This window comes from Balaenoptera musculus, chromosome 11, assembly GCF_009873245.2.
Source record: "Balaenoptera musculus isolate JJ_BM4_2016_0621 chromosome 11, mBalMus1.pri.v3, whole genome shotgun sequence".
Taxonomy (NCBI): Eukaryota; Metazoa; Chordata; class Mammalia; order Artiodactyla; family Balaenopteridae; genus Balaenoptera; species Balaenoptera musculus.
This window is the reverse complement of record NC_045795.1, coordinates 39,675,711-39,699,011: the sequence shown is the minus strand read 5'-3', so window position 1 is coordinate 39,699,011 and position 23,301 is coordinate 39,675,711. Positions and strand designations below refer to the sequence as shown.

The following is a 23,301-nucleotide window of genomic DNA, read 5'->3' as shown; positions in this document are numbered from 1 at the left end:
GGGAGGCATGTTTGTACCAAGGCTAAAATGGTGACAAGCACTCATGCTGCTTACTCCTTTCCAAGAGTCAAGTGTCCTACAGGAACTGTATATCTCCTGAAAAGCAGGAACTCCTTGGGGAACACTGATATTTACTCAACTACCTAAGAGTCACCTTGCCAATCTCAGCCTGACCCTCATTCCCACTCACTCTGGAAATGGAGAGGACTTGTGGACCATATACCCCAGTCTCCCTAAACTCTGCCAAGTACCAACAACCTGGAGCCAAAGTTTCCCTGTGAACCCAATATAGTAGTGTCCAATGGCAAAGATCATAAAACTACTTTTGTTAATTTATAACTATAATTTATAGCTAATTTATAACTTTCACTGAAACTTAGACAAGTCATTAATTATCTCTGGTCTTCAGTTTCCCCACCCATAAAGTGCAGCTAATACTTCCCTTATAAGATAATTTATATGAAAAAGCCCAGTACAATGCCTGACATAAAGTAGGCATTAGATAACAGGTTGTTTTTATCTAAGAAGCAAAAGTCTGTAGAAAAAAGATAAAATAAAATGTTTGGGCTTGAAAATAACTCTGCCAAGAATCAAATACTTAGTGGTACTCAACCAAGGGAGTTAGAAATGTGTGTGGTGGGAGTGGAGGGTGGCTCTAAAGATGAACATGGTATTTAGTGAGAGGGCCAAGGGTCTTATAAATATGCCCCACACAAAGAAGAACTGTCCACACAATATGCTAATAGCACACTCCTGTTGAGAGACTGAATGAGTACAACCAATCTAAAATGAGGGAAGAAGACCCACTTTGTAAATTATTAAATATAGCAAAAATTCCTTTTAGGAAGAGAAATGAGCTCAAACAACATAAGTATTATTATAAAAATAAGGAGAATAGATTTTTTCTAGAAAAGACCATTAAAGACTAAAGAAGAGACCACCCAACCAAACCCAAAACCAAACAAACAAACAAAACAAGCTTCGTTGTTAAAACAGAAAGATAAGGGACTTCCCTGGCAGTCCAGTGGTCCAGTGGTTAAGACGTCGCCTTCCAATGCAGGGGATGCAGGTTCAATCCCTGATCAGTGAGCTAAGATCCCACATGCCTCTCGGCCCAAAAACCAAGACATAAAACAGAAGCAATATTGTAACAAATTCAATAAAGACTTAAAAAAAAAAAGGTCCACATCAAAATAAACCTTTAAAAAAAAACCCAGAAAGATAAGGCATAGAGAAGTTACCTAACTTGTCGAAGTTTGTGCCCAGGCAATGTAGTCCTACATTCCAAACGCCTACCACTACACTATACTCAATGCACTAGCAAGCTAAGAGTGAGCAGAAAAACTGAAAGAGCCATTCATGCCAAGGTTAACACAGCAGCTTATTTTTTTCACATGTTCACAGCTGTGGTTTTATGTATATATGTATATTTCACTTTCTGCCAGTCATTTAACAGTTCTGCTATCATGACATGTTTTATAATCAACATTAAACTGAATTCAATGGAATACGGTAACTTGTAAATGGAATTAAATTCTTTATTAGAGTAGATGAAGGGTTTGCAAACTATACTCCACACAGCCCTGGAGGTCACCTCAGACAGAAAGCAGGGAAACACAGGCCAAGGAGGCTCCCAATTCAACAAAGCCAGTTTCAGTTTTATCTTTTCTCTTTTTTGGAGGAGGCATTCACATATACTTTTATCAAGAAAAGGGTTCCACTGATTAAGAAAAATGCTTGAAAACCATGGAATCAGATGAATTATTAAGATCCCTTGTAGGTATTAGATTTCAAAGTCCTGAAAAACAACTCACAGACTATATGACCAAGAAAGGATTTGAAGTTTTTACTGCCTTCAGAGCTAGTATATTTATACTCTACCTACTTACAGAATTTGAGAGGGATGTTACAAGTATAAATTTTAATGTCACATATAGTGATAATTATTTTTAATTTAACACTAAAACACACACACGCACAAAATAAGACAAGAGCTCTCAAGCATGGGAGAACACTATGAAGCAGTATCTTTGCATCAAAGAAATTTTTTTAAAAGTCATGTATGTTGTCTTCCTCCTCCTTTAAAAACACTGACATGCATTTAAAAATTTGAGTAGCCACTCTCCACTCTGCATTTGGCTCAGCTTTTTCAAGAGTTACAAAGATAAATGAGACATGTATCACCTTAAGTTTTAAAAGCAATATTAGACATTCATCAAATTAACTGGGCAGAAAGAGGTAAAGTGCCAAAGAGAGGCAAAGGAGAGGGAAAGAGATTATGAAATGGAGCTCAGCAATGGGAGACACTATTTCCAACTTTGCAAGTAAGAAGATTCTCAGGAGAGGTGGCCTGAAAAGAGGGGAGAAATAATCTCTCTGCATTCTGATAGATGATTGTTACATGATGTTGATTCTTTATTCAACAAATAGTTCACTGTCTAGTAGGAGAAAAGGATAAGTAAACAAACACCTAAAACACAATGTGTTAACTGTAATAACAAGCGTGTGCATAATATAAGTGAAAAGGGAAGGAGGTATTTCCTTGGGGTAGAGGGGCGAGTAAGAAGGGGGGAGGAGGGAAGGAGGAAAGGTGACTTCACCAGGGTGCTGAGGATGAGCAGGGGTTTGTTGTAAAGAAAAAGGTATTTCAGGCAATGGGAACAACATGAGCAAGGGCATGAAGAAGTGAAATCATGTGGTGTCTTTGGGGACTGGCTGTGGGGAGTAAAGAGGTGACTAAGGATGAAAGTGAAAATGAGGCCAGACCAGATCATGAGGAGCTTTAAGCCCTGTGCCATGGAGTTTGGCTCCATTACAGGAGGTACAAAGGTTTTCGGCAAAGAATGATGTTACAAAGAATGACACTAACATTATAATTTTTTCAGTCAGAGAAATACTTCAAGTTTCCACTGGCTGCAAAAACATATATGAGAAAATTAATTCCAGGACTCCTTGAAATAACTCCAAAGGTCCCACTGGCCATGAGTCCAGTTAAGAGCTCCCTGAGGACAGGAACTCTTTTTTATTTATTTTTCTCTGGATCTCTAGGACATAGGATATAGAGAAACGAATACGAATTGGTCTGTGATTAAGGATGATAAGACAGAACAAAAGATGACTCAAGCTTCTGGCCTGATCATCTCAGTGGGATGACAATAACAAGAATATAAGTTTTGTCTAGGAGATACTAAAATTCAAAACTCTACAGAATATCCAGGGGTTCTGTCCACAAGCACTTAAATACAGGTTTGAAACTCCAAAGAGTCTGCACCACAGATATGACTTCGAGTACCACCATGTATGCCGTACTGGTGACAGATGAAGCCAGGTGGGTGGATGAGGTCACAGAGCATGAACAGGGCCCAGCTCACAATCTAGGACAGGCATACCTTGGAGATATAGCTGGTTCGGTTCCAGATCAATGCAATACAGTGAATACTGCCATAACGCGAGTCACACGAATTTTTTGGTTTCCCAGTGCATTACGTTTACTGTACACTGTAGTCTATTAAGTGTGCAATAGCATTATGTCTAAGAAAACGATGTACGTATCTTAATTAAAAAATACTTTATTGGCAAAAACCGCTAACCATCATCTGAGCCTTTAGCAAGTTGTAATCTTTCTTGCTGGTGGAGGGTCTTGCCTCCTTGTTGATGGCTACAGACTGATCAGCTTGGGAGTTGCTGAAGGCTGGGGCAGCTTAAAGTAAGAGAACAATGAAGTTTGCTGCACTGACTGACTCTTCCTTTTACAAGCAATTTCTCTGTAGCATGCAATGCTGTTTGATAGCATTCTGCCCACAGTAGAACTTCTTTCAAAATAGGGAGTCAGTCCTTTCAAACCCTGCCATTGCTTTATCAACTAAGTTTATGTAATATTCTAAGTCCTTTGTTGTTATTTCAACAATCTTCACAGCATCTTCACCAGGAGTAGATACCATCTCAAGGAGCCACTTTCTTGGCTCGTCGTAAAAAGTTAACTCCTCATCGGTTAAAGTTTTATTCTGAGATTGCAGCCATTCAGTCACATCTTCAGGCTCCGCTTCTAGTTCTCTCGCTACATCCACCACATCTGCAGTTACTTCCTCCGCTGAAGTCTCGAACCCCTCCAAAGTCATCCACGAGGGTTGCAATCAGCTTCCAAACTCCTCTTAATGCTGATATTTTGACTTCCTCCCATGAATCACAAATGTTCTTAATGGCATCTAGAATGGTGAATCCTTTCTAGAAGGACTTACTTTGCCCAGATGCATCAGAGGATTCACCATAGCCTCACAAAATGTATTTCTTAAAGAACAAGACTTGAAAGTAGAAATGACTCTTTGATCTATGGCTACAGAATGGATGTTGTGTTGGCAGACAGGAAAATCTCGTTGTATATCTGCATCAGAGCTCTTGGGTGACCAGGAGCACCGTCGATGAGTAGTAACATTTTGAAAGGAATCTTTTTTTCTGAGCAGTAAGTCTCAACAGTGGGCTTGAAATGGTCAGTGAACCATGTTGCAAACAGATGTACAGTCATCCAGGCTTTGTTGTTTCATTTACAGAGCACAGGCAGAGCAGATTGAGCATAATTTTTAAGGGCCCTAGAGTTTTCAGAATGGTAAATGATCACTGGCTTCAACGTAAAGCCACCAGCTGCATTAGCCCCTAACAAGAAAGCTGGTCCTTTGAAGCCAGGCACTGACTTCTCCTCCTTAGCTATGAAAGTCCTAGATGGCATCTTCTCCCAATATAAGGCTGTCTTGTCTACATTGAAAATCTCTTGTTTAGTGTGGCCCACCTTCATGAATTATCTTAGCTGGATCTTCTGGATAACTTGCTGCAGCTTCTACATCAGCACTTGCTCCTTCACCTTGCACTTTTATGTTATGGAGAGGGCTTCTTTCCTTAAACTGCAAGAACCAACCTCTGCTAGCTTTAAACTTCTTCTGCAGCTTCTTCACCTCTCTCAGCCTTCACAGAGTTGAAGAGAGTCAGGGCCTTGCTCTGGATTAGGCTTTGGCTTAAGGGAATGTGGTGGCTGATTTGATCTTCTATCCAGACCACTCAAACTTTCTCCATATCAGCAATAAGGCTGTCTCACTTTTCTTATGACTCGTGTGTTCACTGGAGTAGCACTTTTCATTTCCTTGAAGAACTTTTCCTTTGCTTTCACAACTTAGCTGTTTGGTACAAGCGACCTAGCTTCTGGCCTATCTTGTTTTTTGACATGCCTTCCTCACTAAGCTTAATCATTTCTAGCTTTTAAAGTGAGAGATGTGTGGCTCTTCCTTTCACTTGAACACTTAGAGGCCACTGTAGAGTTATCAACCGACCTAATTTCAACATTATTGTGTCTCGGGGAATAGGGAGGTCCAAGGAGAGGAAACGAGATGGAGGAATGGCTAATTGGTGGAATGGTCAGAACACACACATTTACCAATTAAGTTCACAGTCTTATGTGGGCACAGTTTGTGGCATCCCAAAACAATTACAATAGAAACATCATAGATTGCTGATCACAGGTCACCATAACAAATATAATAATAATGAGAAAGTCTGAAATATTGTGAGAATTACCAAAATGTGACACAGAGACACTAAGTGAGCAAATGCTGTTGGAAAAACGGTGCCAGCAGACTTGTTCAACGAAAGGTTGTCACGAATCTTCAATTTGTAAAAAACAAAATTATCTGTAAAGCACAATAAAGCGAACGTCAATAAATCAAGGTATGTCTGTAGTCCCAGGGCAAAAATGAGACTAGACAAAGAACATTCAGAGAAGAAACAAGAGAGGTACCATGTGAGTCTAAGAAGGTATACACTTCAAAAAACATTTAGAGTTTGGTGCCAAATGATAGAGGGTCAGTTAGTATGAAGACTGGAAAGTGGCTACTGGATTTGGAAACTGGGTAGTTGCTGATAAACATCACTGGAGTGGGTAAAGGATTGACTGGTTTGAAAAATAAAAGTAAATGGGAAGAAGAGACAATGAGTGTAAATCACTCTGTCCAAAAAGTATGGCAGTAAAAAGAAGGAGTGAGAGGTACTAGCATCTTGACAGGTCATCAGGTGGAGAGAAGTATGCAGATTTTGTGCACTATCTTTTTTTATACAACTTCTGTCTAGAGACTGTGAGAACAAGGACTGCCTTCAGTATTCTTACAGCACCTACTAGATTATATAATAAAAATAGCAGCACTACTAAATCATTGTTTAGAATGCAATATATATCTCATTACACTTCACTAAATTTTAACTAAATTCCTAGTATAAAAAGGATACCGCTAGACTGAACCAATTAGTCATTAAATTCAAGTCATTTACCCGCATGGGGTCGCTGTTTAAAAGGGACCACACCCTGCTACATAATTTGACAGGCTCTGTGAGCAACGCTGGGGATGCTGTAAGATGTTACCTTAATTCATTCACCCTGGGCTGCACAGGGACATACTCACCTCCATAGTAGAGTCCTGTAGCAGTGCACATCCGCCACTGTCCCTGATACATTCCTGCTCTGCTGGGGCTGCACATCTGGACGCTGACATCTGCAATCTCTTGGGGCTCTAGCGATCTCACCATCACCATGTTCACATGTCCAAATTGGTCTCCCCCGACATATTTAAGACAAACCCCTGGAGGCCAGGCCTCTGCCCCTGAGTTCAAGCAAAAGAAAAAAATGTTAGGCAATCAATGGTCCTATGCTGAGTGCAGTTCATTACAAAACTGTAGAAGAGGTCTCTTTGTCTCTCACACATATGTAAACCTAGCCACATATCTTTGAGCTATATAACACCTCACTGGTCAGCAAGAATCAGAGTCAGCAACCTCTGACCAGCAGTCTATCCCTAAGAGAAAGCACACACAGCAAAAGCAAGGCAGTTCCTCAAGAAAATGTGTTTGGGGTGACCCAGGGAAGGCCACACATCACATTGAATCTGTAGAACCTAAGAATGATGTCGGAAAAGAGCCATGGAAATGAAGCTCAGGCCCACATCTTTCGAAGACTGCTTTCTCTACTAAGAACACATGCCTATTTGCACCTGACCTTTTAAACTGACATTCAAAGTAAAAATATGTCTGACTGTCCCCAGTTTTTCCATCGAGGAAAGAGGATGAAACTTTCCATTGAGGGAAGAGGAATAGTTTCTGTATTATTTTCATTTTAGAACTGCTTTTTCCCTGATGTATGACTTTTCTTCTGGAGTCCCTAACAATGAAAAGATCGAGGGTCAAAAGACTGCAAATAAGACAAAGGAGTCAAGTGAAAGTTTCGTTTTCAGGTTCAAACAGTAGTGGGGAAAATATGAACAGTGGGCCCTGATAACAGTACAATGACCCGTTGTCTCAGGGGTGATGACACCAGCAGGAGGTGCTTGTAGAAAGAATAGGAATGGCAAGACAGAGAAATGGCTTTGGCAGGAATGTCTTTCCCTCCTTTGGAAGTGGCAACAGTCTTATTTGGTTCCCACTCCTGTACACCCATTTTCACGTAAACTAACTCAAATGAGAAATCAATATATTGACTTCTGACCAGTCATAGGTAGCCACACAGTGACTAGATGTGATCTTTCCTGTGAATTCTCTCCAACAGACTCCTTTTTACTATATACAGAAACCTCTATATATCTTTTTGTTGAGATACATACATTCATTATAAAAGCAAATCACCATGAAAAGCTGGACATGGAAGTACTTTCAGCATGCTTGAAACTCATCTCCTAACAGCACTCTAGGATTCCTCAGTACCTTGTTCGTGAAGTGCCAGGCCGGTTTTGATATACTTGATGGTTTACTACTGAAAAAGAGAACTGGAGAGAAAAGCAACCAACACTCTACTGCTGAGATCTCAGCAGTAGAACGGCACCTGCTGTGGCTCTTGGATTTTAGGGGTAGCAGATGGAGCAGTGGTCGCTATGTCTGTCAGACCCTCTTTAAAAAAAATCCTGCCAGCAAAGTGCCCTCTTAAGTTAACACTATAAAGGGCAACTGCTGCTGTTGAAAATGTTGTGGATGATACACTGGCAATACATGCAAATTCTTTTTTTTTCATTTCTGGGGCCTATGGCCCGGCAAAAGCATATTTGTCTTAGTCAAGAATAGTAGCAGTTGACGTGAAGTACCTTGGAAAATGTCAGTCTCCTTAAAGACCAAGATCCAAGAGGAAAATTAAGCTACTATTATAGGGCTGAATTCACAATTATTCTTTAAAAGATACACATACACATGCACACACACATCTATAACAAGACAATATTTATATGAAAATCCAAGAATGTGTCTGTTTTGGAACTTTAAAGAAAACAAGGGAAACCAAGACTGTCTGGGTGTGGAAAATACTTGGCTGTCCTAGGCAGACAAGCACAAGCAGCTGAGACAGCTGGATCTCTCATCTGTGCAAAAGAGGGAGTACTGCTGTATTCCCAGGATACTGAGTTAGTTGGTAAAATGTTAAATGATTAACAATTATGAGGCTACGGTCCTGATCTTTTTAGTACGTCAGACCCTATTCATGTGGTACTTGGAGAGCCTCTTGAAAAAACTGGAAGAGTTATACACCATCAACTCTAAAGTGTTAATCTGCTATGAAATGAAGAACCAATCATCTGCCTTCTGAGAGTTACCAACAGTTTATTATGAAATATAGTTCTTACAGCCCCCAACTGTCAGGTCAGGTAGTTCTGAAAAGGTCACTGATACTGACTCTTGATACAGAAGGAAGGGAAATACTGATGAGCTACTTGGCCTACCAGGCTAAGCATACCAGAAAAATCTGGATTTGAGAAGTATAACGCAATAGCACTTCAAATTAAGTCTGTTACAACTGGCTTAATGGGGGGGTAGATATATATAAGAAGAAAAGAAAGACTAATCTGTGTTTTATGACTTTCCAAGTTAAGTATCGCAAGCACACACATGACTAAGGCTGTGATTCTCCAGTTATCATGGAATATAATTTTATTAAAAGACATAAAAAGTCAAAACAAAACAAGACAAGAAACCTGTCATGTGGCAATTCTGAGATGATAGAGAGCATGGCAAAAACAAAATAAAAGTCCATCAGTTCCAGAAAGTCTGAGACTTACTAGGTATAAGTGATTATAGAAATAGTTTGGAGACAACAAGGAACATCCAAAGAGCAAGACAGAAGGCAAACCTCAGTGAAGACCCCCTCCCTCTTTTTAACCCCTGTAGCTTTAGAGACTGCATTTCAAATTAAGCTACATGCAAACAGGGCCCTTCACTGATCTTGTTGCCATTTTCTTCCTGTACCTGATAAAGTGACTGGAACATAAGAAACTTAACTATTTTAAGGAGTCAAAAGAAAAATGGAGGGAATAGTTGTTCTTTCTCAAGTTTCTTTTTTTCCCTCAACTGTTGTTTCATATTCACTTCTATGTAGTTTAGAAAATAAAGATGACTCTGAAGTCACTCTCTCATATAACAATCACAACTACTTCATTAAAGTCAGAGAAACACCAGAGTTATCATATGCTTAGTTTAACACTCACCACAGCTGGACAGCACAGCATGGCTGTAACAACTGAGAAGCTGTAAGTGTTGGTAAAGAGAATTGTCTCCTTTCATCTTCAGAGGGACAGTTTCAAATTTTCATTTTAAACTCCAGCTGTAAAGTTTCCCAAACTTCTAAAACTTACACAGTACCAAAAGTTTGGATCCTGGGATTCTGCATCTATGTCATTAAATGTCTCACTTCAGTTTCTCTATGATCTGAATATAAGGACTTAAACAATAATAGGTGTTTAATTTTAAACAATGTGTGACATTTATCTTCTTTGGGGAAGGTGCTGGGACAGCTATATGCAGTTCCTATCAATCTCATCTGTTGTAAATTTGAATTCCTGGTATGCCTGAAACATGACAGTAGAGAAGCACTGTGAAAAATTATTTATGAAACTCTTTCAGTGAGCACTTATCTCTTAGGGAAGGTTATGAATGAAAGTAAGAGAGCCTGAGGAGAAACAGCTAAGCCCTACCCTACTTTTTTTTTTTTTTTTTTTTTTGGCCACGCCATGCGGCATGCAGGATCTTAGTTCCCCAACCAGGGATTGAACCCGTGCCCACTGCATTGGGAGCGCAGAGTCTTAACCACTGGACTGCCAGGGAAGTCCCGGCCTACCCTACTTCTGTGTGTTACCACTCTATTTCCAGAAAGAACCCAGGCCAGATTAGGATGACGCCAAAGAACCAGTGCCTGTGCATGCTTTCCTTATCTCTCTCTCTAATAACATACCTGTCACTTAATTATGTGAGGCCAGTTTCTTCTTAAACAAATGGAAAGCATTTAGTTTACAGACACAAAACTACTTTACAACTGATGGAATGATTTCCAGAAGAATAAAAAACCTACCTGTTCCAAGTACCTCGAAAGGTAAAATCTCTAGCAACTGTTGCCCAGTTTTTCAAGAGGTGTACAGGAACAAAAATGTCCTTTTACAGGAAGAAAGGCTGCAGACCCAGAGACTGTTTTAAACTGGAGTTACTATGCAAAAGCAGAAGGAAGAAGAGCTAGCCCCACCAAAACAAATTTTCTCCAAGTAAAGGTGAAAGGCAGGCTCTTTGGGGTTCTGATTTGACATTCTCGCCATTTTATATCAAACCCTTACAATCTCCCATTAACCCAAGGAACTGTCTAGTGAGTGAGTAGATATTTCAAGAGGCTTTCTGAAATATAAAATGGTTATTTTGCAGCAAGATGGTATTTAAAACATTTCAACAGTACTCTAACAACTTTCAATATTTAAAAACACTATAAAGAACCCATGGAAAGCCAGACCATTTCCAGTGTTTTCACCATTAAGTAAACAAGGTCTTGGATTAATTCTTTTAAATAAACAAAACTTTTAATAAGCTATACTTTCTAAACAAACGTTACTCATTTTAAAAATTCATGGCTAGGTTTCAAAAGCATTTTTGACCAGTAACACAGATTTTAGTAATTCAGATAAGAAATATGATGAATAAAAGCTGACCTAAAGAGATTGTCTTAATATTTTTAAAAGCAGACAACACTAAGAAAGGTGAGAAAGAAATTAGACATCGTAAAGATAATCAAACTCGGAACAAGAATTTCAAGAAAAATAGAAAAATGGCTGTTTTCCTGTACTACCATGTGCCTCTCAAACTAACAATGCACCACACTGTTATAACCAAAAGAGAAAAGAAGCTAATGAAAATTTACAAAGCCACTGATGTCCCCAGTCATCTACAACACTGGGTCAATCCAGATTATGTGCTTTTGCTCAGTGACACACCAAACCTTCATCCAAGGTAAAGTTACTTCCAAATTAGCCAGAAAAACTAAGAATAATAATTTGGTACATTAATTATTATATAAAAGGCTAGCTTGGCCAGTCTCTCCCCATCATAAAAGAACTGAAGTATAAAGAACTGAAAAGTAAACAGGGTCCAATAAAAGGTCACTTTTATAGGTTTGAGCCCCCAGAGTTTTATATCATTTCACATCAGATTACCTTACTAGACACGGTTCCCCGACACCAACAAACTTTTAGCTAAATATTCCTTTTGTCTAGTTTTCCATCTCTTAGAATTTCTTTTGTAAATCCTCATTAATAAGGAAGTTAAAGCATCCTCACCTAGTCAGCATAAATTGTTACTGGATGAGACAAGAAATATTAAACTCACTCAAATTAAAAAAGTCATTAGAAAAGAATTTAACAAGTAAAAGGTGATAATAAACAGTTACTAGATACATATTCAGATACTATTTTCAAAGAACTATGGTTAACTTATGTTAAATTTTTCTTAAGTCAGCAGTACGTCAAAACAATGTTTTTTAAAAAAAGCAACTTCTCAATCTTTCCATCTTTTCTATTCTGAGCAAATCCCTACGCTTCTTAACCAATTTTTCAAAGTGATGTTAACATCTCAAATAGATAGCTCAATGAAAATTTCAGATACAATCATCCTTGTGGTTGCAAAGAAATGAGCTTTCAAAAGAGCAGATGCTCACAACTCTAACTACCTTGTTCCATTCAAGGATGCACCTCCTCTAGCTTGCTGGAAATAACTGGAAGATTAATTAGAGCAGAAATAAAATAATGGAGTAGAACTGTACAGGTGGAGAAAATACCACCACCACACACAGGCCTAGTTCCTGGTATCAAAAGAATATTGAATTGTGTTTAAATGTCATCAAGACCTAAATTCTTCCTAATCTAGGGAGTATTTTATTGGTGTTTGGGTCATCATACCAGTACAAGAAAATTCTACATCATGTATAAGGAAAAGCTCAGAGTTACACAATCACATAATTTAAGCTAAAACACTTCCTTATTTCTTTTAACTACTAAGAAAAAGAAAACTGGGCAAGGAAGATTGCTCGTTATACATTTACCAGAATTTTGGATTCGCCATGTTTTTATAAATTGAGTATCAGGAGGTATCGACTCCCCTTCTCCTATGGTGACATCTTCAACAAAGGACATAGAGGGCACACTGATGTTTGGGCTCTCAAAGTCATAATAGGCGCCAATTGCTGCTTGTAGGTTCCTACAAAAAAAGAGAAAAGGCAAAAGACTTCAGTCCTCTCCAGAGCATATTATCCTAATTGTCAAACAAAAGGAACCTATAGACCCATATATAGAAAGTATATAGATGGCTCCTGGTATGTTAATCTTCAGAGTCGTTGATTCTGGCTGAGGAACAACAGGAAAAACGCCAGGACCAAAAACTTGTGCATCACTTTCTTCCCAAGGTACCCACATAGAAAGTAACAAACATTATTAGCACCATCAGCAACAATGTGAGGAAATCCCTCTCTTACCCACAAGGACAGCAAGTATGGGTAAGGAAGTCAATTAAGAGAGCTCCTCTGTAGCTGTGACTAAAATCCAAAGAAGCTCCATTAAAAAAAAAAAATCCAATTATTTATTTTTTTAAAAAAGCAATACATGCACATGATTCAAAGTTTCATACAATGAAAAATACCCATCTTATCTCTTCCTTCCTACACACACACACACACATACACACACACAGGTAATCATTTGTTCATATTACTTTCTTAAATACCCTTCCAGAACTTCCTTATGCACATACAAGCAAATGATATACATTCTTATTTCCCCCCTTCTTACACAATTGGTAGCATATTACACACTGCCCTTTGCTTTATTCCCTTAACACTGTATCATGAAGACATTTCTAAGTCAGTACACAATGAATATCCTCATTGTTTTTTACAGCTGTATCCACTGTATAGATATATCATTATTTAGGTAACCAATCCACTTTTGAGTTTGCTTCCTATCTTTAATTCTTCCATATATAAGCTTAAGCACACATAGTTTAACATACAAGTGCATCTGTAGGATAAAGTCCTACAAGTGACACCGTTGGGTCAAAGGGCATATATTTGTAGCTTTAATCAATATATCTAAACTTCCCTCAATAAAAAAGTTACATACTTAATGAATGCTCCCACCAAAAATGTATGAGAGTGTCTATTTCCCCACTTGCTCATCAACGGTGTTTCTCCAACATTTTGGATTTTTGTCGATCTGATAGGTAAAAAATAAGATCTTGGTGAGGTCTTAACACCATTTTGTAAATAGTGGTGTTCTTTATTTTGTTTTTTAAGATTTATTTATTTATTTTATTTATTTTTGGCTGCATCAGGTCTTAGTTGCAGCACACAGGATCTTCATTGAGGCATGCGGGATCTTTCGTTGTGGCGCGTGGGCTCTTCGTTGTGGTGCGCTGGCTTCTCTCTAGTTGTGGCGTGTGGGTTTTCTCTTCTCTAGTTGTGGCGCGCAGGCTCCAGGGCGCATGGGCTCTGTAGTTGTGGCGCGCGGGTTCCAGAGCACGCGGGCTCTAGTTGAGGCGTACAAGTGCCATAGTTGTGGCGCACAGGCTTAGTTGCCCCGCGGCATGTGGGATCTTAGCTCCCTGATCAGGGATCGAAGCCACGTCCCCTGCATTGTAAGGTGGATTCTTTACCACTGGACCACCAGGGAAGTCCCTGGTGTTCTTTTCAATTACTTATAAACCCCTTATGTCAGAAGGAACTACCAAGCACACAAACCAGAGTCCCTAACTGAACAGAATCACATGACAGACAGCTTGGTTCTTCAGTGCCAGAGACCAAAGGCCGCTAAGGGGTTTAAGTTAGCTGTGTTCATTAAAGATCAAAGAAATTGTCGGTAATTACATTAACCATTTCTCTTATGGTCTTCCTCAAACTAGTGACATCATCCCCAGTCCCCACAGAATAACAACACAAATAGCATTTTTCTAAACATAACCCAACCATAAGCCAATGGATCCAGTGGGTTGTTTTTAATTATGTATAAACATAGCATGAAAATAAGCTCTGACAGTACACAACTGTTCAACAGACATGCTATTAACAGCAAATACTTTTCTGCTAGGGGCCTGCCTGCTCTTCCAGGTGTTTGCAGCTGCCAGAAAGGAAGGCTATATTTAGAGCAGCTACCTCAGGTCAAGCCTCACGCAATGGCGGCCTGCAGTATTAGTGAGTCATGACTGGAATTACACCACCACCAACTGCTGGCTCGTCATGTGTGTGCTAGATAAAATTTACATGGAGCAGAGCTGGGCCAGGGTCCAAACTGTGCCTGTTTACTTGACCATCCAGTATGAAAGCTTAGACTTCAGTTTTTCCGGCAACTTCCTTATCTAGCTGACACTGATCTCAAGTGAAGAATATGTGACTGGTAGAACCTGGGGATGCCCAGACCCTACCACCCGCAAACAGACTTAGGAGTACATCTGGAATCAGCCTTACACTTAGGGATCAGAGATAAAACAAGGGAGAGAGAAATAAGCCTAGGTTGCATTTTGTTCTTCTGAAACTTTTTATAAAAACCAAGTGTCCACTTTTTTATAAAGATAATTTTTCTGCCGAAGGTCTCAGGCAAACAGCCTGAATTGTCTTCTGTTCACTTGGCTGTAAAATATGCTTGGGAGGGAAGAGACTATTTGTGCACTCAGGACAATTGCCAATGCTCATCCTCAGCCTGTGTCATATTTCGCCACTTGGCTCTGCCTGATATCAAACAGGACTTCGAGACCAGCACAGCAGAAACACTAGCAAGTGGAAAAGTCCAGCTACCCTACTTAGGCAGATCCATCCCCCCCACCAAATCTCCTTTCACACATTCCAACTCATCCCACAGCCAAGCCAACAAAACTGCTTACTTGTACCTGTATTATACAGAAAATTCAACCAGAGAAAGATTAAGGAATACTTTTAAAGCCCAAAGTGAAACTGAAAGTAGTGAACTGGACTCCTGGCAGGAAGAAGAAGTGAAGGATGACAAAGCACAATCATTTCCCAAGTACAAGGCGGAGACAAGACATTAGCCCGGTGGTGCTCTAACCCATCAGGCAGGTACACAGCTCCTCAGCGCTTGGACCATTTAGATCACTGCCTCACAGGGCCAAGGAACGGCAGGAAGAGACTAAACAGCTCCTATTCAGTGTGGGAACAAGCAGACATGATAGCATGTATTCCTGTTCAAAACAACATACTCAACTATTATTAGCCAATAAAAAACTCTACATGAAACAGAGCTGGCTGAGCAGATGGGAAAGGGAGGACACTGACTCAGTATTCAGCCCAGCCTGAAAGTTTAAACTTCCAGGTTCCTTCAGTGTTTTTGCTCAAGAAAAGTTTTTACTCTGATTTTAATAGTTAAAAGTGCCCTAAAGAACAAAGGGAGGCAGTGTTAATGGGGGGGAAAAAGGCACAGGCAAAGATGGATGATAGTGACGGTTACAAAACATTGTGAATATACTTTATGCCACAGAACTGTGCACTTAAAAATGGTTAAAATGGTAAAATTTTATTTTACTTTATTTTTTACTAACGTATAGTTGATTTACAATGTTATGTTAGTTTCTGATGTACAGCAAAGTGATTCACATATATATATATATAATTTATCATATTCTTTTCCATTATGGTTTATTATGGGATATTGAATATAGTTCCCTGTGCTATACAGTAGGACCTTGCTGTTTATCATGTGGTTTGTATCTGCTAATCCCAAACTCCTAATTTATCCCTCCCCCACCCCCTTTCCCCTTTGGTAACCGTAAGTTTGTTTTCTATGTCTGTGAGTCTGTTTCTGTTTTGTAAATAAATTCATTTGGATCATATATTAGATTCCACATATCAGTGATATCACATGGTATTTGCCTTTCTGATTTACTTCATTCACTTAGTATGATAATCTCTAGGTCCATGCATGTTGCTGCAAATGGCATTATTTCACTCTTTTTTTATGGCTGAGTAGTATTCCACTGTATATATTTACCACATCTTCGTTATCCATTCATCTGTTGATGGACATTTAGGTTGCTTCCATGTCTTGGCTATTGTGAATAGTGCTGCTATGAACATGGAGGTGCATGTACATTTTCGAATTAGAGTTTTCTCCTGATATATGCACAGAAGTGGAATTGCTGGATCATATGGCAACTCTATTTTTAGTTTTTTAAGGAACCTCCAAACTGTTTTCCATAGTGGCTGCACCAATTTACATTTCCACCAACAGTGTAGGAGGGTTCCCTTTTCTCCACACCCTATCCAGCATTTGTTATTTGTAGACTTTTTAATGATGGCCATCCTGACCAGTGTGAGGTGATAACGCATTGCAGTTTTGATTTTCATTTCTCTAATAATTAGCGATATTGAACATCTTTTCATGTGCCTATTGGCCATCTGTATGTCTTCTTTGAAGAAATGTCTATTTAGGTCACCTGCCCATTTTTTCATTGGGGTGTTTGTTTCTTTGTCATTGAGTTGTATGAGCTGTTAGTATATTTTGGAAATTAAGCCCTTGTCAGTTGCATTGTTTGCAAATATTTTCTCCCAGTCCATAGGTTGTCTTTTCGTTTTGCTTATGGTTTTCTTGCTGTGCAAAAGCTTTTAAGTTTTTGATTAGGTCCCATTTGATTATAAAATGGTAAAATTTTAAAAGGCTTTGTTTGGAGGCAGCTCCTAACCCCTGGCTGTGGGGCTTTGAACAAGTGGTTAAGCATCTGTGTCAGTTTACTCATGTGCAAAACTGAGTTTTTTTATTGTAAGGATGCTTATATTTTTTATTACAAAGTTGGGTGTTATAAAGTTGGCTGTGAAGACTGCATGAGGCAATGTGTGTAAATGCCAATGCCCTAGGTTGGCAGTCATTCATTCAACAAATATTTAATTAATGAGCATTTATCCATGTGCTAGGCACTCAGCCTGGGTCTACAGATAGAACAGACAGCAAAAGAGACAAGGGCCCTATCCGTTACAAAGCCTAGCAGACTGCAGCAAACCAGGGACACTCAAAGAAGGGTAACTGCAACTACCTCTCACACTGAGACTTATCAGCCCAAGGCAGCTTTTCCATCTTGGGGTAAAAAAAAAAAAATGGGCTTGGTGCACAATACAGTTTCAACTGCACTGATAATCAGGTTAACCTGATTTGGAGTAGAAGAATCTGGTGATGCTGATATGTGTTTCCTGATGAAATGCACTTTTATAACTAAGAAGCAATATTGTCCAGCCTTCATTTTACAGATGAGGCCACAGATGCACTGACAGGTAAATAACTTGCCCCAGGCTAGACAATTATTAGTAGAACTCAGAACCACATCTATTCAAAGGCATAAAACTTTTACCTTACCCAGAATTTTCCAATTTTCTACTAATGCTCTGAACATCTGATTTTCTTAAGAACATATTAAGTACCATCATGAATTCTATAAATGAATTAATTTTAACTTCTCATTAAACTGAATTCCTAAAAGTGGTCAAATGCCTAATCTTGCATATATTCACAAACATAAAACATTTATTTTTGTACTATTTATACAAACCGAAGTCAGATTGACAGTCTTATGAAGAAAAATCATCTATATACTGAATATACAGTCAGGAACATCATCCTAAAAATACAGGGTAGAAGAAAACAGTTAAGAAAACTAGGAAATCAGAATTAAAGAGGGAATGCCGGAAGTCTAAGTATTAGCTCAGATTCTCAGCAAAATAAAATTAGATACCTTCTCTTTCCACTCTCTGAACAAGTAAGAAACTCAAAAGGATCCAAATTGTTTATAAGAAAAAAAACTATCCATCTAATTTGGACATAAATTAAAATGGGAAATCAGAATAATGAATCAATCTAGTTAAACATGAACAGTAGCATCTTCAGGCTTCAAGCAGTACCTATCCCGAACTTCAAGAAGTTTTCCTCACCTGTGGAGCACCAATGATACTGCTCCTAAGGCACAAGCTCATCAGGAATCAGAAAGACCTCACTATCTTGAATGACTGAAAAAACCTGATTAGAAAAAGGATCAGCAAAACAGATGTCAGTTCTTACCCGGGCTTTCCAACATCAACTCAGCAGGCATGTAACATGGAAGACCAAAAAAACAGGCCAAAAAACGTGTACTTGTGATACTTGTGAATTTTAAGGCCTCAGAAGAAACAGAATTTCATTAAAACAAAGATGAACGCAGGTAGGGAATAGAAGTTGGGCTAAAGAAGACTTAAAATACTTTCAAACCTAAAAATTAACTAATAGATGATATTATTTAATACATGAAGACAGTAAGAAGAAAGAAAGAACTTGTGAAAGATTTCATTAAGAGGAGCAACAAAGTTCACACCAGTATTTACCCACTTCTCAGAGCCCTAGCAAGTCCAAGATTGTTTCTTCCTCTTCTTTTCCTGGCTATTTACTGATCCATTAATTTTAATACTTTTTAGAACTGGTCCCTCTAACTAACATCAGCAGTTATACCTTCCCCAAAGAGAAAGTAAAAAACTAGCATTCTGCCATGAAAACCCAAGGTGGTGGCACTGTTCTAGATTTAAAGAGAGGGTCCAGGGGTTAGGCGCTTTCACTGCCGTGGCCCGGGTTCAATCCCTGGTCAGGGAATTAAGATCCCTCAAGCCTTGTTGAGCAACCCCCAAACACAAAAAAATTCAAAGAGACATAACAACCAAATGCAATATATGATCCTTGAGGTCCTTGAATGGATTCTGATTCTATAAAAAAAAAAAAAGGGTTATAAATGATACATTTGGGAACAACTGAGCAAACTTAAAATATGTACTGAATATTTTTTTAATACTAAAGAATTTTTGTAAATTATCTTAGTGTCTTACTATGTAGTTATGTAAAGGAATGTCCTTTTTCTTAGAAGCATGCTGAAATATTTAAGGATGAAGGGTCGTGATGTCTACAACTTTCAAATGATTCAAAAAATTTTTATATGGAGAAAACAAATTACGGCAAAAATGTTAACCACTGTTCTTGAATTAGGTGGCAAGTATAAGGGTATATACTCTGATTCTTTTAAAATTTTCTGTAGGTTTGAATAGTTTATAAAAAAGGTAAATGAAAATAAAAACAAAAACAGAAGAAAGAAAAGGTATCTTTTTTCCCACCACTGGAAGATACAAAAAAAAATTAGGTGCAAAGAATTACTTCAGCCATCTAGGGAACATTAAGGAACCTTATTGGGAACCTCAGGAGACCTAATGAGGATGAGGCTGACACGCTGACAATGACAGATCAGAAGGGAAATAAAATTGCTGTGTCCTTGATGATATAGTTGAACCACTAAATTAGGCAACCCCAGAGCCATCTTACATTGGGTATCGTTGTCATCTGAGAAAATACAATTGGCTCATTGTTTAAAAAGTGGGCAGGGGAAGGGGCAGACTTTGAGCCTACACCAATTTGACACTGGCATTACAGAGTTTAATTTCTGAGTGCCTTTGGCTGTGTCAAGATCAAACTATTTTTCCTCTTTTAAAAAAACTGAGGTGAAAGTCACATAACATACAATTAACTACATAATTTAAAGTATATAATTCAATGGTGTTTACTGCATTCACAATGTTGTGCAACCACCACCTCTACTTTCAAAACTTTTAAATCATCTCATACCCATTAAGAACACCACATATCCATTAAGTAATCATTCCTCATTATTCCCTCCCCCCCATCCCCTGGCAACTACAAATCTGTTTTCTTTCTCTATGAATTTGTCTATTTTGGATAATTTATATAAAAGGAATGACACCATATGCAACCTCTGTGTCTGGTTTCTTCCACTTAGCAGAATATTTTTGAGATTTATCCCAAATGGTAGCATGCTGATCAGTATTTCATTCCTTTATATGGCTAAGTAATATTCCATTATATGTACATACCACATTTTGACTATCCATTCATCTGCTGATGGGCATTTGGATTGTTTCTACCTTTTGACTATTAAGTAATACTGCTATAAACATTCATATACAAGTGTCTGTGTGGGTATATGTGTTCATTTCTTTCGATATATAGCTAGGAGTAGAACTTCTGGGTCACATGTAATTCCATGTCTAACTTTTCGAAAAACCACAAACTGTTTTCCACATCAGCTGAATCATCTTACATTTCTACCAACAATGTACAAGTCAAGTGTTCCTATTTCTCGACATCCTCACCAACACTTATTTTTTCTTTTTTTTTAAATTATAGCCATTGTAGTGGGTGTGAAGTGATATCTGACTGTGGTTTTGATTTCCATTTCCTTAATGACCAATGATCTTAAACAATTTTTCATGTACTTGGCTATCTGTATATCCTCTTTGGAGATACGTCTATTCAAATCCTTTGTTCATTTTTGTGACTGAGTTACTTGTCTTCCTATTGTGCAGCTGTAAGAGTTCTTTATATATTCTGGATACTAGACCCTTATCAGATATATGATTTACAAATATTTTCTCCCATTATGTTGACTGTCTTTTCACTTCCTTGATAATGTCTTTTGATGCATAACAAGTTTTTAATTTTGTTGCAGTCTAATTTATCTAGTTTTTTTTGTTGTTGCTTTGACTCTGACATCAAATCTAAGAGTCAGTAGCCCAATCCAAGATCATGAAGATTTATCCCCATGTTTCTTCTAATAGTTTTATTGTTTTACTTTTATTTAGGTCACTGATTTTCAGTTAATTTTTGTATAAAGAGTGAGGCAGGGGGTCTGACTTCATTCTTTTGCCCGTGGTTATCCAGTTGTACCAGCACCATGTGTCAAAGAAGATGAAATATTTTTAAGAGAAAAAGAAGTTGGACAGATTCTTGGGTACGAGTAGGATTCTGCCCTATGGGTGATCCTAGCTAGCCTTTGGGGACACTTCCATGGCAAGTGCAATAAACAGCAAAGCTCAGACATGGGAAACTGAGTGGGAGAACAAATTGAGACATGCACTGTACCTCACCATAACTCAAGTATGGTATGCTTATGCTCTGATCACCCTAAAAAATATATTTCCTATTCCCAAACACAGTTTCTAGGACTGAAAGAACCAACAACATTTATGCTCAGAATCAAACTAAATTATCAGCACAAAAACGTTTTCCCTATCTGCCAATCAGTAAGTATATAATATTTACTTCTTTTATATTTCTTTTCTTTAAGTTTTCACTCATTCATGCTCTAGGTAATAGAAACGTAAAGATAAATAAGACAAACTCTTTGCTATTAAGGAACACAAAGTCTATTAAAGAAAGATTTAGAAACAAGTAATCACAATTCAATGAGGTAAATTTCAGGGAAGAAATATAACCAAGGACTACAAAAGTACAGAAAAGAAAATACCTTACTCAAACTTAGGAACTCAGGGAAAGCTTCATCAACCAGGTAACATCAAAACTGTACCCTAATGAACTGGTTAACCACCTAGAGAACGGGGTGAAGGGGCATTTCAGATAGAGGGAGATTATATGCAAAGGCACACAGATGTATGAGAGTCACAAGAACAGCACAAACTCACCAACAGACAGAAAAAGACAGGCCTGACAACATTCAGGTCCCTGGTTCTAGTTGTTTCTGAAGCCCAAATGAATTGCTAACTTAAGTTCTAAGATATTCCTGTATCCTTATTAATTCTCATTTTTATTCAGGCTACTTTAAGACAGGGTTGTGTTCACCTCCAGTACAGTCCTAACTGATACAAGACTAAAGTATTGCAAAAGTTAAAAATCCACAATGCATAACAAAGTCAAGGGGACTTCCCTGGTGGAGCAGTGCTTAAGAATCCACCTGTCAATGCAGGGGACACGGGTTTGAGCCCTGGTCTGGGAAGATCCCACATGCCGCAGAGCAACTAAGCCCGTGCGCCACAAATACTGAGCCTGCGCTCTAGAGCCTGCGAGCCACAACTACTGAATCCCGAGCGCCTAGAGCCCGTGCTCTGCAACAAGAGAAGCCACCACAATGAGAAGCCCGCACACCGCAATGAAGAGTAGCCCCCCGCTCGCCGGAACTAGAGAAAGCCCGCAAGCAGCAAGGAAGACCCAACGCAGCCAAAAATAAGTAAGTAAGAGAAGTAACCACTGACACTGCAGAAATATAAACGATCATGAGAGATTACTACAAGCAACTCTATGCCAATAAAATGGACAACCTGGAAGAAATGGACAAATTCTTAGAAATGCACAACCTGCCGAGACTGAACCAGGAAGAAATAGAAAATATGAACAGACCAATCACAAGCACTGAAATTGAAACTGTGATTAAAAATCTTCCAACAGGGTTTCCCTGGTGGCGCAGTGGTTGAGAATCCGCCTGCCAGTGCAGGGGACACGGGTTCGATCCCTGATCCGGGAAGATCCCACATGCTGCGGGGCAACTAAGGCCATGCACCACAACTACTGAGCCTGTGCTCTAGAGCCCGTGAGCCACAACTACTGAGCCCACGTGCTGTAACTACTGAAGCCTGCACGCCTAGAGCCTGTGCTCCGCAACAAGAGAAGCCACCGCAATGAGAAGCCCGCGCACCGCAATGAAGAGTAGCCCCTGCTCGCCGCAACTTAGAGAAAGCCTGCGCGCAGCAACGAAGACCCAATGCAGCCAAAAATAAATAAATAAAATAAATAAATTTATAAAAAAAAAAAAAAAAAATCTTCCAACAAACAAAAGCCCAGGACCAGATGGCTTCACAGGCAAATTCTATCAAACATTTAGAGAAGAGCTAACACCTATCCTTCTCAAACTCTTCCAAAATATTGCAGAGGGAGGAACACTCCCCAACTCATTCTACGAGGCCACCATCACCCTGATACCAAAACCAGACAAAGATGTCACAAAGAAAGAAAACTACAGGCCAGTATCACTGATGAACATAGATGCAAAAATCCTCAACAAAATACTAGCAAACAGAATCCAACAGCACATTAAAAGGATCATACACCATGATCAAGTGGGGTTTATGCCAGGAATGCAACGATTCTTCAACATACGCAAATCAATCAACGTGAT

At 38.8% G+C, this 23,301-nt stretch overlaps 1 protein-coding gene across 2 annotated transcripts in view; it reads right to left on the bottom strand.

Moving 5' to 3' along the window:
• ILRUN (inflammation and lipid regulator with UBA-like and NBR1-like domains) overlaps window positions 1-23,301 on the bottom strand; it is a 113,342-nt gene that overhangs the window by 59,909 nt on the left and 30,132 nt on the right. For both annotated transcript variants that reach the window (XM_036868438.1, XM_036868439.1), the window contains exons 2-3: window positions 12,362-12,516; window positions 6,441-6,638 (exon numbers count right to left, since the gene is read on the bottom strand). In XM_036868438.1, coding sequence (XP_036724333.1) covers window positions 6,441-6,638; window positions 12,362-12,516 — 353 coding nt within the window. The remainder of the gene's footprint in view (window positions 1-6,440; window positions 6,639-12,361; window positions 12,517-23,301) is intronic.